The sequence below is a fragment of the Ciona intestinalis genome, chromosome 7, assembly GCF_000224145.3.
Source record: "Ciona intestinalis chromosome 7, KH, whole genome shotgun sequence".
Lineage (NCBI taxonomy): Eukaryota > Metazoa > Chordata > Ascidiacea > Phlebobranchia > Cionidae > Ciona > Ciona intestinalis.
The window spans coordinates 3,750,309-3,768,926 of record NC_020172.2 but is presented as its reverse complement, the minus strand read 5'-3'; the positions used below and the strand labels follow the sequence as shown (position 1 = coordinate 3,768,926).

Genomic DNA, 18,618 nt, shown 5'->3' with positions numbered 1-18,618 from the left:
CAGAGTTTGGAGGTAAACGAATTCGTTTTCATAAAGAGTCGAGTTCGCTACATGCCACTGCCAACAAATGGTTTGCGCGGTTTCCGCTATCATGACATGTATAGTTAACATAGCTTAAAATGCGTGACAAATTACGCCTTACTCATGGCCTATTAAATAGTATTGGGACTGTTACTTACTACGTATTCAATGGAATGAGCATGTGAGTATAAATTCTCGCGTACAGCTTTTGAAAACAGCAGTTTCATTGCATTTGATTGGCAAGAAGGCATTCGTTAACCGTGAAATTGACTTCAAATTTTCTAAATATTTTTGTGTTCATACTAGTTTTTAAGTTTAAATTAAAACTTACTATTTTGAAAGTTCTTCGTGTTAGTGAGAAATCCTGCTTTATTTTATTGCCTGTTTTTAGTCGTAGTATTATTTTTAAATTTAGTGATTGTCATGAATATGCAAGAAGGTGATTTTGTTAAAAAAAAGTCCAGAGCTTTGGACAAAAAAGATGAAAGCAGAAAAGGATCAGTTGATAGTTTAATTGTGGAATTAGTAGATTTTATTAACGCAAAACCGGATTATTTTACCACGAGCTCATGTTCTGGTCGTATTGTTGTGTTAACAACCAATGAGAGTGAAAATAACACGAAACATACAAGCGCAAAGAAAGGATGCAAATGGCACCTTGTATCCCATGTTGCAGTAAATGCATCAGATGTTTTAAACTGCTTGAAATCAGCAGCTGAATCAACAAGATTCAAGTTTGAAGGGTTTATTATGCATATAAATTGCCGCGACCTAAAATCAGCCAGTTTAATGCAAAACGCGGCCTTGTCTTCTGGATTTCGAAATTCTGGAATTACAATTGGCAAACATGGTCGTAATTTACAAGTTGCTATTCGAGGAACAATGAACCTTGAAGTACCACTAATGGACACAGATGGAAAACGAATAACATCAGATGAATACATTGAACACATTGTTGCAATGGCCAATGACAAACTGACCGAAAATGCCAAAAAAATTGCGAGATTTAATAAAAGTCTTCATTACCTGCTGCAAATACAATGTCAAGACACATCAAAAATAAAACCTCGAACTACAAAAACATTTTCATCTGATACCTACAAAGTAAAACCTGCCAAAAATGATGACATTGAATATCTTATTGAAGATATAAACACAATGTTTCATGACATGCAAGGATAAGTAGGCTATTCAAACTTTTTAATATTTTGTTTTTGTTTTTTTAAATTTTTGTGTAGCACTTTTAAAGATACATTTACTATTAGTGTCTGATTTTTACGAAAATATGTTTATGGGCTAAACTTTTTTAAAAATGTGTCGTGTAAAATAATTAATAGTTTAATGTCAGGATGCAAGATTAATGTATGTTATTCAACAAGGCAAAATGCATGGCAAAAGCCAGCAAGCCATAATGCATATGTGTTTAATATTTATCTCTGTGTGAGAGGTTTTCAACCAAATTTAACTCTTAATTTCAATAGGAGATATCAAGTAAGGTTGGGGCTGATGATTTTTGAAATAGTAATCACCATTTTGGGGGCAGTGCTCTTGCACTGGCTTTTTATCGCGCTGTTCAATCCATGGCGTTACCCGCCCGGTCCAGCGGGGCTTCCCCTGATTGGAAGTCTCCACCTGGCGGCACCAGAGTTTCACATAAGTATATTAATAAAATTTCCATTTCCCTTTACTCCCTTTCTCTTTTCTGCTTTTCTCAAAAAACAAATTACCGGATTGTTTAATATTTGTTTTTCAGAGTTGCCTAAGCTTGCTAAAAAGTATGGACCCATTTTTACTATAAAAGCTGGATGCAGACGTGTGGTGTTTCTAGTTGGCTATGACGTAATTAAAGAAGTGAGTTATATACAATTGTATATATATATATATATATATATTTATTTTATATATTATATATTGGCGCTGTGGCACGGTGGTTAGCACGTAAAGTTAATGCCAATCGGTCCAAGCCAGTGCCAGTGGTTATTTATGGGTCTAAAATCTAAATTATCAGTCAAACATTAAATCAAAATTGTCCCTAAGAATTATCACCCGCAAAGTTAAATACATAGTAACTCGTAAGCGAGTAAGATGTGTATGTGCAAAACGTTGACTGTGTATGTGTTATATCGACTGTCTTCGCAACGCTGGGAGTAAATAAGATATCACTTATTTATTCTTCCAGGTTATCACAGACAGAGCAAAGGATTTTGCTTCAAGATGTCCCACCATAGTAGCAAGAATTGTTCGTGGAGAAGGTTTAGATGGTGAATGATTATATTAGTTTACTTTATGTTTACAAATATACAATGCATGATCTCTGTACAATTTTTCTTTACTCCCGTAATATAAGATACAAATAAAAGTTTTTAGTTTTTTTTTAATCAAAGATAATGCTGCATCCCCATATGTCACTGTATGTTTTTCAATATTTGCTACCATAATTGAAGACACAAATAAAGTTATTGTTTTATTATATTAGTTATGTTATAATTATAGGTATTGCTGCATCCCCATACGGTCCCAAATGGATGGCAAATCGCAAGTTTTTTTACTCTGCCATGCGTACCATGGGGTTGGGAAAGCGTGGGATAGAGAAGTGTGTGGTTGATGAAATTCCCTACATTGTGGGAGAACTTGAGAATATTTGCTCCAATGATGGGTTGTTTGAACCATCGAGTGTATTTGACTCTGCTGTACTGAACGTGCTGGCATATTTTACTTTTGGAAATCGGTAACTTTACAATATATGAATATAGACAGTACTATGGGGTAAGGTGGAATACTGTTAGCACCTAAATCCCATATTTCCTGATTGTGTTTTAAACAATTAACACTGCTATTAATTTGCGGGACTGCGGGTAGGGGAGTTCTGTAAATTTTTACTATTTTATACTGGTACTGTGGGGTAAGTTGGGATAACGTTAGCACCTAAATCCCATATTTCCTGATTGTCTTTGAACAATTAACAGTGCTACTCTTGAGTTGCTGGGCTGCGAGTATATCTCATCTTACCCCACCCTACTCTAATCTTTTTTCACTTTATATATTCAGCTACTCTTATCAAGATGAAAAATTTAAAGAACTTATCCACATCAATAATGATTTCTTTCAAAAATCAAAGTTTCTGAATCAACCACAATTCTTTCTTCTTACTTTGATACCTGGCTTGGATAAATACTGGCTTCCCAAATGTGGAAAAGATATAAAAGAATCGTTTGGGTGGGTGGAGAATTTACATCTATTTTATATAGTTTAGATTCGATTGTATTTTGACCAAATTTAAATATATAGAAAAACACTTAACGGCAAATCCTGATGATGTCTCGCCATATGACTGATAAAACGTCGGTCTTTTAAAAATATGAAAACAAATATGTCCAAAAATTTCTTCTGCACTTACAACATAAACCTGGTGTCAACAACATATATACATGAACTAATATTCTTTATCAAAATTTTTAATTTACGTTAAAATGTTTTCTACTTAAAAGATCAACATACATTAATACCTTGGTATCTTTATCAAAATATTTAAATAATGTAATGTTTAAATGTTTTTCTAGTTAAAATATCAGAATATTTAATTTATATAAACATATTTTTTTTCTGATTAGGAAAATCAACAAATTTGTGAAAGCAGAAATTAAACAACACCGACAAAATCTTGACCCTGAGAACCCAAGAGATTATATTGATTGTTATCTCAATGAACTTAATCAGATGAATGATCAAAGTGAATTATCTGAACTTGGTAATTAATAAAGTGGATTTTAACACACAAATTTTCAGAATTTACAATGTGTAATTTTATGGATTATTTATGGGTAATAATTTTTAAGTGATTTTTTCATTGTTTAGTCTTTGACTGACAATTTGGACTCACAAGTGATCACTGCGTTGGAGCAATTGTTGTAAAGTGTCTTACCAAAAGGACACACATGCCCACAATGGTAGCAGCATCGAGCCTCGAACTTGTAAACTATGGGCTAAAGGGGGGCACGCTAACAACTTAATCACAGCGCCTGTTTGTCAAAAACGTTTATTCTTTTTTCTGTTTTATTCATAAGAGTGTTTTAACAACTGTTGTTTTACGATTACTACCCGTCTTTAGGCTTTTAAAAACTGTTCCGTTCTTCTTTATAGTGACCGTAGAGACAAAATAAATTACATTCATTCAAACTTTTTGTTTCTCAGGTTTAGAAATGTCGATCATGGATTTGTTTCAAGCTGGAACTGAAACTACATCAACTACCTTACGTTGGGCAATTTTATACTTAGCTAATAATCCTCATATTCAAGGTAAACCTATTGCATTGTTTTTAGGCCTCTGTAATGTGATTTGCTTTGTACTTGCATTACGGTGAAACAACAGTCGTTATAACACGGATGTTCTGTGTCATACACCTTGTGCCCGCTTACGAGTTGTAACTTTTGTGGGTGATTTGTTTTTTTTTATATGGCTTACAATTTAAACAACCCATTAGTGACCACTGGGTTGGAGCAATTGCTATTAAGTCTTTTGCTTTAGGAGTTACATACACCCACAATGATTTATACTTAGTTTAAATGCTCTTTCTTTTATCAGAGAAAGTCCAGCAGGAGATTGATGAAGTTTTGGGTTTTGATCAACTTCCTCAATATGAAGATCGAATGAGAATGCCATATTGTGAAGCAACTGTTTTAGAAGTACAAAGAATGGCAACCATTGCACCAATTGGTTTGTGCTTTTTAATTTAAACCTAGGTGACTGCGGCTTGGGCACAGTGATTAGCGCACCTGCTCCTGACCCAGGGTGTTCCCTTATGAGTTCAAATTGTCAGTCAAAGGTTATACAAAAAAAATCCATTAAAAATTGTTACCCATAAAGTTACATACAAGGTAACTCGTAAGCGGGCACAAGGTGTTTAAAACAAAACACCCGTATGTATTATAGCAACTGACTTTACCCACGAGGCAAGGATAAATAAGATATTTATTTATTCAGTGTACCAACATTATAACTAATCATACAGGTTTGCAACATTGTTCAGAAGACGACCAGGTGTTAGGTGGCTATCGTGTCCCAAAGCGTACAAGTATTGTGGCATGTTACCACTCTATTCATTTCGACCCAAAATTTTGGAAAAATCCCAACAAATTTGATCCATGCAATTTTCTTGACAGCAATGGAAAAGTTTGTATTCCTGATGCATTTATGCCGTTTGGTGGAGGTAATGTTCACGCTTTACTAATTTGCATGTTTATTAATGTGGTAGGTAATGGGTAAAATAGACTAAAGTACTAGAATATACAATAAATAAATATTATTTTAGTTTAACTCCTTGAATATAATTTAAAAAAATACCCTTAAAGTTACGTACGGGGTAACCCGTAAGCATGAGATGTATAAAACAGAATACCATTACACAATTGAATTGCAACACTCTACAACACACTAGTTACATTTTATATAATGACAAATTTCAACAAAAAACTTGTTTTTCCAGTAGTGTCGATAAGTTTAAAAAAATTCCAAAAAAATAATCACCTACAAAGTAACATACATGGTAATTCGTAAGCTAAACAATGTGGTATATATACTTTGAAAGACTTGATTTGTTGTTACGGAGTCTTTGGTAATCATTTTGTTTACTAATATATTTTTTTAAAAGGACTACGCATATGTGTTGGAATGAATATTGCGAAACAAGAACTCTTCCTGTTCTTTGTGGCGATCCTCCAAAAGTTTTCTCTGCATCTTCCGGATGATATGGATCATCTTGATGAAAAACCTGGACCAGGAATCATACTCGCTCCCAAGATCTATCGAGTCCAGATAAAACGCAGAGCATAGTTTAACATAGGACCTCCCAAACTCAAACCTTTTCAATCTCCTAACCTTTTCTGTGAGGCTTTTTACTTCACTCATGCTCCAAAGATCTATCAAGTCCAGATAAAACGCAGAGTTTAACACTCAGCTCCCCAAACGGGTTTACTCTCAAACCCTGTTTTATCTTCTGAATAAATGAATGTAACTTACTTTACCTTGGGAAACAACAGTTGATATAATACGGGTGTTCTGTTTCATACACCTCGTGTCAGCTTACAAGTACCATGTATGCTACTTTGTAGTTGATTTTTTTATTTTAAACTTTTGTAAAATTAGTATACTCTCGATGACCCCTGAAGTTTGTTACCCCCAGTTTTTCAAAGCCCTGGTGTAACAATTCTTAATATATTTCTTTCAGCATTCGAACAAAATTACTAAATGCACATTAAATCAATGCACACTATATATACCTCCTATTTCATGTTATATATCACAAGATTTCTAATATCTATACAATGTTCAGTTTGTTTTTTGTGTATTTTATTGTCGACTGGATTGTTACTTTTTGATGAAATTATACTTTTTAAATAGTTTATATTGTAATACAGAAAATACATAATACGCCAATAAATTAACAAAAATAAGTTCTTTAATGATAAGGTAGGAATAGCAAGCTTGAGATGAATCAACGTAACTTGCTTTATCCTGGCGTGTCCAGAAAATGACAGTCGTTATAACACAAGTGTTCTGTTTTATACATCTATACCACGTATGTGGCTTTCCGTAGTATCTTACTACTATTAATAGCCGGGGAACGACAGTCGTTATAACATGAGGTACCTCCTGCAGACGTGTACACATACGAGTTCCCATGATTGTAAGGTCTATACTCTATAGGGCCACTAACGTGCCCAATAACGCGGCAAAAGATGGGAGAACAAAATGTCTGTTAAAAGTGAGACGAAATTGTACGTACACATTTCAAAGTTTGTAAACCTAAGTACGTGTATGTGTATACTGTATACAAACCGCACTGTACAAGTACATTGAACAGTTTGCAATGGAAACGGACCCTGATTATATGTTTGTGGTCTCCGACAATGCGTTAGCAGAAGAAAAGAAAGCTAAACAATGTCAGGAGAGTGGTTAGTAAAATTTGTTTTTTACAAAATATAATATACACTTCGTATTAAAGTGTAATACCTGATTTATTTTTTTAGCAAGAGAAGAAATAAAAAACAGAATAAGAAGTATAATTCAAGAAAAATTTAATGAAGAAATTGCTGCAAAGGTATACATACTTTTGTTTATCCTTATTTTTTTGCTTAGCTTAACCTTACTTTATAGTTGACTGTTTAAAACATGATCAAGAAGTATGGGATTTAGGTGCTAACGGTATCCCATATTACCCTACAGGTCTATATTACCTGGTGCCGTGGCAAATTGGTTTAGCGCGCCTGCCTTTAATGCAGAGTTAATGGGTTCAAGGCTTGTCACTGCTACCATTGTGGGCGTATGTGATCTTGGGCAAGACACTTAACGGCAATTGCTGCAACCCATGGGGCGGGAATGGGTTGTTCAAATTATCGGCCACATATAAAAAGTAAAAAAATCACCCCCAATGTACCATAGTTGGGAACCCGTAAACTGACATAGGGTGTATGAAACAAAACACCCCTGTTTAACGACTGTTGTTTCCGACCATGCGAGAATTTTAGTTTGTTCATTACCAATTATTAGGAAAACGAAGCCACAATAATCACAGAAAGATTAACAAACGCACGGCAATTACTTGACCGACTGCGAGCGTGCGCTGTGGCAAGTTATTATGCTTCAAGCTTTCGAAAAACGGTTGAAAAGAGTAAAGTACCTGAAGCAGGCACTGCCCACCACCCAGCTATTCAGGTATAAACACCTTACTATAGTTATTTATATTTGTCTAATTAAAATCATTTTTCAATTATATTAATGTTATTTTTACAAACTAAATCAAAATCAAATCATTTATATTCAAGTTATTTTTTCAGGCTGAATCAGAATCCATTTTTTATTTTATTGTTTTTATATATCAGAATCATATTTCATTCATTTTTTGTTCATATAGTACACATAGGTACAGTGTACAGATACCTTACCACATCTATATATATATGTGTCTAATCAGAATCTATTTTTAATTATATTTAAGTTATTTTTAAAGGGTTAATTAGAATAAATTTTCATTCATATTTTTGTTATTTTTATAGGTTAAATCAAAATCCATTTTTATTCATATTTTAGTTGTTTTCAGAATCGTTTTTTCATCATATCTATGTTAACTTTACAAGGTAAATCCAAATTAATTTTTGTTTATTTTAAAGACATTTTTACAGACTAAATCAGAATACTTTTTAAATTATATGTCAGAATTATATTTCATTCATATTTTATATTTCAATCATATGTCACACTGTTAGGTGCAGGTACATGGTAAAAAAAATCTATTTTTCAATGTATCTAGATAGTTCTGTTTAGCAAGTTTAATTTTTATTGGCGCAATTGGTCAATAAGTATCATTTTAATCATGGATTGGCTACAGATTGGAATAAAAATCTCAAACTGATATATTTTCGAGTTATCTCTTATGCAAACCTAGCATTATGTCTTTGCTCTAAAAAAGCCTTTTGTACCTAATGCCTATCAAATTATCATTACTGAATTGTTTATAAATATAATTATAACTCAACAAAACTTTAGGATAAATGTCTGAATCACCCTAATTTATATGACAGTAGAAAAATTTCATTTATTTTTTTTAAAAATTGCTTTCAGAATGTTTTAAGGAAAGCTGTGACGTCAGTGCTAAGTAAAAACATTCCTCCTAGAAGTGAAGCTTCAAATTATGATGATAACATAATATACAATCAACCAGCTGAAGCTAATGGCATAAGTAAGTTGGAAAAAAATCACATGCATATAGTGGTGTGGGGTAAGATAGGACATGATTAGCAGAAATATGATTGTTTTGAACAATTAACAATGCTCTATAAGAGTTGAGAGGCTGGTTATATAATTCTGTAAACATTTTAGGTTTACTACCACCTGGCGAAAAAGGGAATGAAAACTTGTCCCATTTATGATTTAACCTGTTGTTCTCCCCGTTTTTTTTTTGTCGTTTGGCGAGGCATCATTTGTGTATGGCCAATACATTTTTTTCACAATCTTAAGTAAATAGATTTCCAAAACCTTAAGCTGGCCACAGTACTGCATACAATGGCTTAGCCACAAAAAAAAACGGAAGTTTAATAAAAAATTGAAGTGTTTTAATTTACAAAAAAAAAAAAAAAAAATTATTTTGTAAAGGGGAAATTGTGATCCCCGAACCCCCCATGGCTGCGCCACAGACTGAATATATGTAGTGATTTCTATTTATGTCCAATTTGCATAACAGGTTGCACACAAGATGAAGTAAACAACCCAAAACCTGGAAATCTTATTCAAAATGATCCTGAAGTGGAAAACATAGAAAAAGAAACAAGTGAAAATATGGATTTGGTTGAAAAACAAGACATTGTATTTCCTACTCCAGTAACTGGGTAAATATTAAATATTTTCTGTATTTATTTATATATATTAAGAATCGCTTTTTAAAAGTCTAAATCATTGAATAACGAATCTAGTGAAATAAACGCATTAATTTTGGTTGGTCTACTTTGGGGAATAACTACTACGTCAAAGTTTGGTTTGTTTTTTAATTTATTTTTTTATAAAGAAATACAAATAACAATTTCGATTTTGTTGTTGTTGTTTTTTTACTAAACTGATTTTTTACTTGTTTTTTTACAATTCAAAATAAATTATTGTCCACAAAGATGTTTTTAAACAAATAACAANTAGGAGATGAAGAATTAAAAACATTTTCCTCTATCTTAGTGGTCGCCACCGAATCACTAAGACTATAATTGTTGGGAATATATCCAAGTATATTGCACCGGATAAACGTGAAGCGAATGATAAATCCACCCATAAATGGATGGTGTACGTGAGGGGAGGAAATGATGAACCATCCATTGATCATTATGTTAGAAAGGTGGGGGCAAGTTCACAATTAACCCCTGCATTATTTGACCGATAAAAATTAACCTCCAAAATTTTACCTGTCAATTTGGCCGCTAAGATTTGGCAACTAAAACTTGGCTGCCAAAATTCGTCCACTAAAATTTAAATGCTGAAAATTGTCTGCTAATAGTACTATCAACTAATCACTGGTCCCGGACCCCTAACCAATAACCTCTAACTACCAACCTGTTAAGACTTTTCACCAGCCTAATATGCAACAAACCAGAGGTTTCTTCACCAGTTCCCAATACCAACTACTAACCTAAATAACTGCTAACTCCCTACCTTTTAACACTTCACCAGCCTAATATATAACTTACCAGAGGATATTTCATTTGTTAAAAAAGTGAAGTAATATTATTTATGATATGATGTTACTTTTTTGCCGTCGCATAAACATTTTTTTTTTAATAATTATAAAATAGCGTTGACCCCATTTGTAAATTTCCAGATACGCCCATGTATATAAATAACCCAACATTACCCCCAACGCAGGTTTCTTTCTTCCTTCACCCCAGTTATCGACCAAACGACCTCGTCGATGTTTGTGAATCACCCTTCCATCTTACGAGGAGGGGGTGGGGGGAATTCCCTATTCGGATACAGCTTCACTTCAGCGACCCCCGGAATAGAAGAGTTGATATTATTCATCAACTCAGACTTGACCGGTAGGTATGATTTTTTTGGGGGGAAATCTATTTTTTCCCAACGCAACCACAGATGTAGAGTACATATGTTTTGCAACAATAATAAAAACACATTTTGTTTGACAATTTTTAAAGACAAGTTAAATGACATTTTTTTGTGGATTAAATAACGGGTTGTTAAAAAAAATTGAACCAAAATTAAAATTATTAAAAAATCCGACTAAAATTTTTTTAAGAACCTTTTTTTAGGTTTTTGTCATTTGACCTGTCTTTAAAATTAGTCAAAAAGTCACTTATATAGTTACCTACATGAAAACTCAGCAAGCACGAGGTGTTTTGAAACAGAATACCCGTGTTATAACGATATTCGTTTTTTGCCTCGTCAGTATAAATCAAGTTACATTAAGTTCAAAATTATTTTAATTACCATACACCCTGTTATACAGATCATACACAGGATTACAAACCCTTGGTGCTGAAACTGTTTGTCAGATTGAACTCGATCAATCAACCATCGGTGTTAAAGTTGATAATTTGTTACAACATGCAAGTGAGTGTGTTAAAAGTGTAATGTACGTGTTATATGCGATATATATGTTATATGCGTGTTACAGTGTTATATGGTAGGGTGGGGGAAGACGGGACAGCTTTAGCACGTATTATTAAAATATCCTGATCGTGTTAAAAACAATGAACAACAGTCTATGAGAGTAGTACTACCAAATGGGACGAGAAAATAAAGAAATTGTCACCCATCTTTCCCACCCTATTTTATGTCTAAACAATAGATACTGATAAAAGTAGTACTTTTACTAACACTTATACTTATGGTGCATTTTGCAATCCTAAATGGTGTTTTATTTTTTTTTAAATTTCCAGATTTAGAACAAAAGGAAGAGGATCAAAAAGAGGTCAACTGTTTTTCTCAGTTTGATTTATGTCAAATATAGCAACATATTAGGATTGGGGATATGGGACACCTTTTCATTCTATTTTCACTTGCTATTTGGTGTTTTACAAAGAACATTCAAAGAATTATCAAAATTTTAGCATTTTTTTAAACTGTAGATAAAAATTGATTGAAGAGTCCCAAAAATTTTAGGCAATAAAAAAAAGATTCAGAAGCCGTGGTCTAAACAAACTTTTAATTAATCTATTCAATTACAAGTTTTTAGGTCGCCTAAAATATTCTGTTTTAATACAGATGGCTGAAGATACTGAAGATATTCAAACAAACCCACAAGTGGATGAGAAACCAGATGTTAAAACTGATGAAAAATCTGCTCAAGTAAAATATTTTCTTAAGGATGTTTGTTTTTCTTTAAAAAAAAAGTAATTTGAAATTACTTTTTATATGTGCAGGATGAAATGGAAGCACAGGGCGATGTTGCAATGAATGAACAACCAACAGGTAAATGAAGTAATTCTTTAATATAACTGTTGCCCACTAATTTACATTTAATTACATACATATAGTAAGGTGGGGGAAGATGGGACACCTTTTTATTCCATTTTCACGTACCATTTGAAGAATTATAAAACCGTATCCTCACGACTCCCATAGACCAATTATTAATTGTTTAAAACACGATCAGGATATTTAAATATTCTGTGCTAAAGGTGCCCCATCTTTCCCCACCCCACTATATTATCTACCATGTAGTAAAAGGCACTAGGTGTATTAAACAGAACATTCGTACTATAACAACTGACATTGCCCTGTCACGGAGAATAAATAAGTTACGTTCAGTCATTTATTCAAATATCTTGAACAGGTACAATTGAAACTAAATCACCGAACCCTGAAATTTCTGTCAAAGAAGAAGTTGCATCTCCACAATCCCCTATTAAAGAAAAGATTGAAGAAACAGAAAAACCAAAGTAAGTTAACAGTTAATCATAAAAAAGATAAAAATTGTCATCATGTATTCTGCGTGATTTTTTTAAAAGAGAAAAATCTTTTATATATTTATTTTTTCAAGAAAGGAGCAAATTTAAAAAAAAGTTTTTATTCAAAATAAGTAAATTAAACAAAAATAGTTGAATACCATTTAAATTTTTTTTATAAATTTAAACTTTTTAAATATCCAACTTTTGACCGTTATATTTCTAACTAAACCCTGTAAAAAAATTTTTTTCAAAATAAATAAATAATATATAAGTGGTTGAATAACTAAAACATTTTTTTTATAATTCCAAATTCTGGAATATCAAACTTTTTGAAAGTTAATATTTCTAACCTAAATAAAACTTTGTTTTTTTTAGCTCCCCTCAAAAAAGAATCCGATCTTTGAGTCTAGATTCCAAACTTGAGAATAAAATGCTCCGTTTGCCCAGCATATCAAACCAAGTGAAATGCTACAAATTATCGGATGTTCAAATGAAAGGAAACAGCAGCAAACATTTTATTATGATAAGGCCAAAACAAGAAACAGAAGACTTAAGTGGAAAATTTGTAAAACAAGCCGTAACTCCTAGCATGTCTATCAGCTTGGTTGGCTCACAAAATAAACGAAAACGTAGTCTGACGTTGCCGGAAGTTCCCCCGAAAAAAATTTCTTCCGAGGGATTAAAATTGAATGTTGGCGAAAAACCAACGAAACCACCAACTTATCTTATAACGACTTTAAGACAAGTCAAAAAGAACCAGAGTTTCAGTCCTGAGAAGCAAAAAAGTTTGGAGCACTTGAAACTTCCAATTTTAAACGATACAAAACAAGCAACATGCAATGTAGGTTTATTTATTTTTACACCTTTAAGAACTTTTTTGTTTTTTTTAAGCGTGATTAGGTGTAAAAAATGTTCAATTAAGTTAAATTGTTTTGTGCACAATAGTCAACAAAAAAGGGTTTTGACACCTTATAACGTAATTTACAAAACTTTATTTTCATTTTTTAGACAAGCTCGAATGTTAAAATAACGAAACTGCAACATGGTGTGACGCTTAAACTTTTACAAAGTGCTCTAAATCCTCAACCTGCAACCCAAGAAGGAACTAGCGGTATTTATTTATATATAAAGCATTTTTTTAAATTTGATAAAAGTCTAAAATTTAGTATGATTTTCTGTATTGGCATATTAAAAATTAGATATTAATATCTGGCAAATAATTTTACTGTATTCTGTATTGGTATATTACAAATTAAATAGTTAAATACTAATGTATTGTAATTAATTTTACTGTAATATAGTAGGGTGGGGTAAGATGGGCCTTTTATCTCTTTCTCATCCTATTTGGTAGTAAATATAGTATGATTACAGAATTATATAACTGTAGCCTCATGACTCTAAAAGAGTGTTGTTAATTGTTTAAAACATGATTAGAAAATATGAGATATAGTTGCTAACAGTATCCCATCTTACCCCACCGGCTACAGTACTATAATAATAATATTAATAATAACTTTTAATTGTGCCAAAACAACAACTTATTAAAACACAATTTCACTTAAAACATATTTACTGTATATTTGTTGACAGAACCTTATTTTTCATAATTTTTGTAATATTGTTTTAGAAACGCGACCACCAGTTCAACAGTTTGTCCTTACCACGGTAACTAATAACCAGGTTAGTGGTTTAGATATTTATGCTGCTGTTTTTGCGCCCCCTAATGCTTCTATTCTATGTGGTTGAGGTCCCGCAGCGTGGCACGCCATGGGTCCTAAGATTCCGGCCTTTTTCTAACTACTGGCGGTATAATATATGTAGTACTTTGTGCAAAGTTGGCATACTGGTATAATTTCGGCGGCACACACCGATTTTAATTTCTAACATTTTTTTCTGTTTAGGGAAAGCAACAAATGGTTTTAGTAAGTTCAGATAAATTAAGGAAAACATCACTCGGTAAAGTTATTACTGGTAAGGCATATTGGAATAATTTTTATTTGTTTTTTGAAAATAGTGGTTATATATATACTGTATAACATTTTTAATAAAGTATATATAGCTTAGAATTTATTTTAAAAAGTGTGCACCTTGTGCCAGTACACAAATTTAATTCTTTAAATATTTTTTTGTTTTCCAAATAGGATGAGAAAATAAAAAGGTGTCCCATCTTCCCCCCATCCTACTATATATAAAACACCACCGTTTCGTTGTAATGCTATTTTAAGATAATATTTTAGAGGAAGTAATTTTATTTTTAGAAATAATTGTTCTTAACACTTGCAGCAAAAAATTCATTTCAACCAATCAAATCGTCCGATACAAGTCACATGATGAGAAGTAAATTGTCAACCCAAGAACCGCCGTTTCAAGAGGTTTAGCTTCTATTGTATATATTTGTGTATCATTTTAAAAGGTTTAATTTTTTTAATATATATGTTTGGATTATGAATGAATGAATGTTGCTTATTAAATTTTCTTTATATAGGTTCAAATTCAAATAAATATTGACTTTATTTAATTTTACTTTTAAATTTATTTAAGATATAGAACGGTTGGGAAAAATGGGACAACTTTTTATTCTATTTTCTCGTCTCATTTGGTAGTAAACAAAGAACATTCAAAGAATCATACAACCGTATCCTCACGAATCCAATTGACCTTGTTAATTGTTTTAAACCTGATCCATATATTTGGATATTATGTGCTGAAGGTGTCCCATTTCCCCCCACCCTACTAGACGTTTAAATTCAAATATTATATTATATATAATTTTTTGTTGATGAATCTTTTTTTAACATAGTTCTAAAATAAATCTCTAATCTGTAATTTTAAACACAGATGGTTGCAAATAAAGTTTGCCAGCGTAATCTAAAAGTTTTAATGGTGGATGTAATAGCTTATGTTGCCAGCCATGTACCTCTGGTGTCCACGGAACGTAAAATACATGAAATTCCTTTTTCTGCAATAAATGAAACTGAGTATTGTAGTTGGAACATTGGGAAACAACGTGCTGCAGAGGTGGGGTGTAATTTAAATTCTAATTTATTTCTGCTAATTACTGCTTTAGCGAACATTTACCGTTAAGTGTCTTGCACAAAATACACACACGCACACAATGGTAGCAGCAATGGGCCTCGAACTCATAAACTTTGCTAAAGCAGGCATGTTAACGACATTGCAACGTCGCCGGGCAAACATTTTTATGTTTTCTGATACAGCTAGAAGTTAGAATAACGAATAAATACAACAAAAAATACGAACATTTTTTTTGTTATGGCTGTGGCAACTACAGACCAGTAAAAAGTGACATGAATATAGCTTACTTTTCCCTTGGGTGGCCGGAAAACAACAGTTGTATAACACAGCACAAAGGTGTTGTGTTTTATATACATCGTGCTGGCTAATGAGTTACAATGTATGTTACTTTGTGGGTGTTTATGTTGTATTGTATAAACTCAATATTTCATCAACAGTGGCAAAGAGCTTCCTTAATCCAGCAAATACTAAAACGTGTTCATGAAAAACTTGATTTATCTGATAAACTGCCAAGTAAACGTGAAATTGTAGCTTGGTGTTTCAGCCATGGGTATTCTGTATTTAACAAAGGTAAACCATGTCAATATATTAGACTTTTAACTTAGTTTAAAGGTAATGTAATAACTAATGATGTTTCTGAATTTTTATATGTCAGTTTTTTTGAAATTTTGATTTTTAACTACTTTTTTAAATTTTCAACAAAATCTTGAGTGGCATACTGATTTAAATTTTAACAAAGGTTACTTATGTTATTATAATAGAATTGTAAATTAGTTTAAATTGTGTAAAACAATGCATAGGTTCCTGAACTGTTTAATGTCACCATAGTACATATATCTCACTTTTTTAAATTAAATCTTGCGTGATATGCCGACATTGGTAAATTTTTTTAACTATTTATGAGTTTTTAAATTTTTTAATATTTTTCTGTTTTCAGCAAGTGAAAATATTGTTGATATTAGTTCCCTACCATTGTTACATCATAAACAATCAATTGTCCCAACTTTATCTGTTCATACACTCCCATATTTGGAAATTTGTGACACAAAACGTAACAGGTAGGTTACCTATGTATTCTGTTACTTCTGCTACTAAGCATTTTTGGATTATCTGGTATAACAATGTAGTGAATTTTCAAAGTTTTCTTTAACTTGATATGTGTAAGGTATTGCCTTTGCGCAATTTTATTTCAAACTTAATTTTAAAAATTGATGGTAAGTATATTACACTTAAAATTTGGAAATTTAAAAATGAGTGATTTAGAAGTATTATACATACCAAAACCAAAGAGAAAAATAAAAGTTATGATAAAGTACTCTGGGGTTAGATGGGATGCAAGTGTGGGGTATTATGGGACACTGTTAGCACATAATATCCAAATATCCCGATCGCATTTTAAAAATTACCAACGACCTATAGGCATCGTGAGGATACAGTTTTATAATTCTTTGAATATTCCTTGTTTGCTACGAAATGAGACAAGAAAATGGAGTTAAAAGGTGTCTCAACTTTCCCCACCTTATATATTTGTATCATTATAGTAAAATTTACAGACAATAAAATTAATTATTTTTTATTATCATAGTTTAGACAATAATGAAGTAAACATCATGTCCAACACGCCATGCAACGATATACAGGATGATAATGAGCCTGACATGGTGGAAGCTGAATGCCAACACACTGCTGCAATGGTTGAACAACAGACAAATATGGTTTAAATTCATTTTTAATACTTATTCAATATTTATTTTTTAAAAGTAAAAAATGTTTATTAGTGATTGTTTTTTTATGCTGATATATTTGGTTCATTAATTATGTATATAGTACTGTGGGGTAGTTCGCTCCTGATTCCAATGTTTCCTGATGTGTTTTAAACAACTTGCAACGATCTTTTAGAGTCGTGAGGTTATGGTTATATAATTCTATAAATATTCTATGTTTACTACAAAATAGGACAAGAAAATAGAGTGATAAGGTGTCCCATCTTCCCCCACCCCAATATAAATAAAATTTGTAATTGTTGTTTACAGGTTGAAGTAAAATTTGGTTCGACATCAAATTTTGAAGTTTCTTCTTCTCAGCTTGTTCTAATGCAAGCTGTAAAAATGTTTACTGAAGAATTAATACGATCGTCACTTTCTGCATCAGTTAAAAGGTATCCGGGTTCAAGGCTTGATGCTGCTACTGTTGTAGGCGTGTCATTGGGCAAGACACAATTGCTCCAACCCAGTGGTCACTAATGAGTTGCCTAAATTGTCAGCTGTCAAAAAATAAAACAGTCACCCACAATGTTATATACAACATGTGGTAACTTGTAACCGGGCACAAGGTGTATGACACTGAACACCTGTGTTATAGTTGATGCCGTTGTCCCGCCACGCAAGGATAAATAATTTCATTCATAAATAAGTTACATTCATTCATTCATTGACAAGTTACATTCGTTTAAAAATAAGTTACGTTCATTCATAAATAAGTTACAATAAATTAAAAATAAGTTACATACATTCATTCATAAATAAGTTGCATTCATTCATTCACGCTTTTAATCACTACAGGTGTGGTTCTTTGAAACAACGAAAAATGCCAAATGCTGTTGAAGTTTTGGACGTCAGTGATGCATTGTTACATCACAACAGACTTAATGTCGTTACAGATCAAATGTTGGGCTCTTTATCTTAACTGCAACATGCTGCACAACAACTTTTTGAATCGTACTTTTAAGGATTTCGCTGCAATACAGTTTACCCTGAACCGTTGTTGTTATTATGCAACAATGCAGTTTATTCTGTTAAGTTTTAGTATGGTACCATCTGCAACTTTTGTATGGTAGGACAGGGTAAAATGGGACATATTTTTATTTTATTTACTCGTCCCGTTTGGTAGTAAACAAAGAATACTTACAGAATTATAAAACCGTATCCTGTCGACTTGTAAAGGGCGTTGTTAATTGTTCAAAAGACGATCAAGAAATATGTCCTAATTTCCCGATTAAATATATCAAATTGTTTTATTGCGAATATGCTCGGTCAACGGATCGGCACATTTGGCCGACTAAATGTATAAGCGTGTTTTATGAACTGTTGTTTTGTCGCTATAGCCTGTATTTTCGCCACC

General features: G+C 32.3%; 3 protein-coding genes across 4 annotated transcripts; all 3 read left to right on the top strand.

Annotated features, from left to right (window-relative positions):
• The first annotated feature begins 96 nt into the window (after positions 1-96).
• On the top strand, positions 97-1,499 carry LOC100176625 (tRNA wybutosine-synthesizing protein 3 homolog). The gene has a single exon (XM_002129482.5). The coding sequence runs from the start codon at positions 445-447 to the stop codon at positions 1,201-1,203; it is 759 nt and encodes a 252-aa protein (XP_002129518.1). The 5' UTR covers positions 97-444; the 3' UTR covers positions 1,204-1,499.
• Positions 1,337-6,290, top strand: LOC100176578 (cytochrome P450 2C42-like). Of its 2 annotated transcripts, XM_002129575.4 has the most exons (10): positions 1,337-1,678; positions 1,775-1,872; positions 2,201-2,282; positions 2,515-2,749; positions 3,070-3,237; positions 3,633-3,769; positions 4,213-4,317; positions 4,604-4,735; positions 5,031-5,228; positions 5,670-6,290. In XM_002129575.4, exons 1-10 carry the CDS (start codon positions 1,363-1,365, stop codon positions 5,849-5,851), a joined length of 1,653 nt encoding a protein of 550 aa, XP_002129611.2. In that variant the 5' UTR covers positions 1,337-1,362; the 3' UTR covers positions 5,852-6,290. The 2 variants fall into 2 exon arrangements, with proteins under 2 accessions (XP_002129611.2, XP_018668091.1); XM_018812546.2 differs by having other exon boundaries at positions 1,337-1,872.
• Positions 6,291-6,729: 439 nt separating this feature from the next.
• On the top strand, positions 6,730-18,260 carry LOC100186846 (YEATS domain-containing protein 2). The gene is made up of 23 exons (XM_002129659.5): positions 6,730-6,972; positions 7,048-7,118; positions 7,568-7,732; positions 8,639-8,756; positions 9,258-9,402; positions 9,740-9,896; positions 10,421-10,593; positions 11,019-11,122; positions 11,452-11,483; positions 11,777-11,860; positions 11,935-11,983; positions 12,348-12,453; positions 12,838-13,303; positions 13,471-13,573; positions 14,090-14,142; positions 14,364-14,433; positions 14,746-14,834; positions 15,301-15,480; positions 15,936-16,068; positions 16,436-16,556; positions 17,084-17,213; positions 17,532-17,656; positions 18,060-18,260. The coding sequence occupies exons 1-23, from the start codon at positions 6,888-6,890 to the stop codon at positions 18,181-18,183; spliced, it is 2,883 nt and encodes a 960-aa protein (XP_002129695.1). The 5' UTR covers positions 6,730-6,887; the 3' UTR covers positions 18,184-18,260.
• Positions 18,261-18,618: the final 358 nt, after the last annotated feature.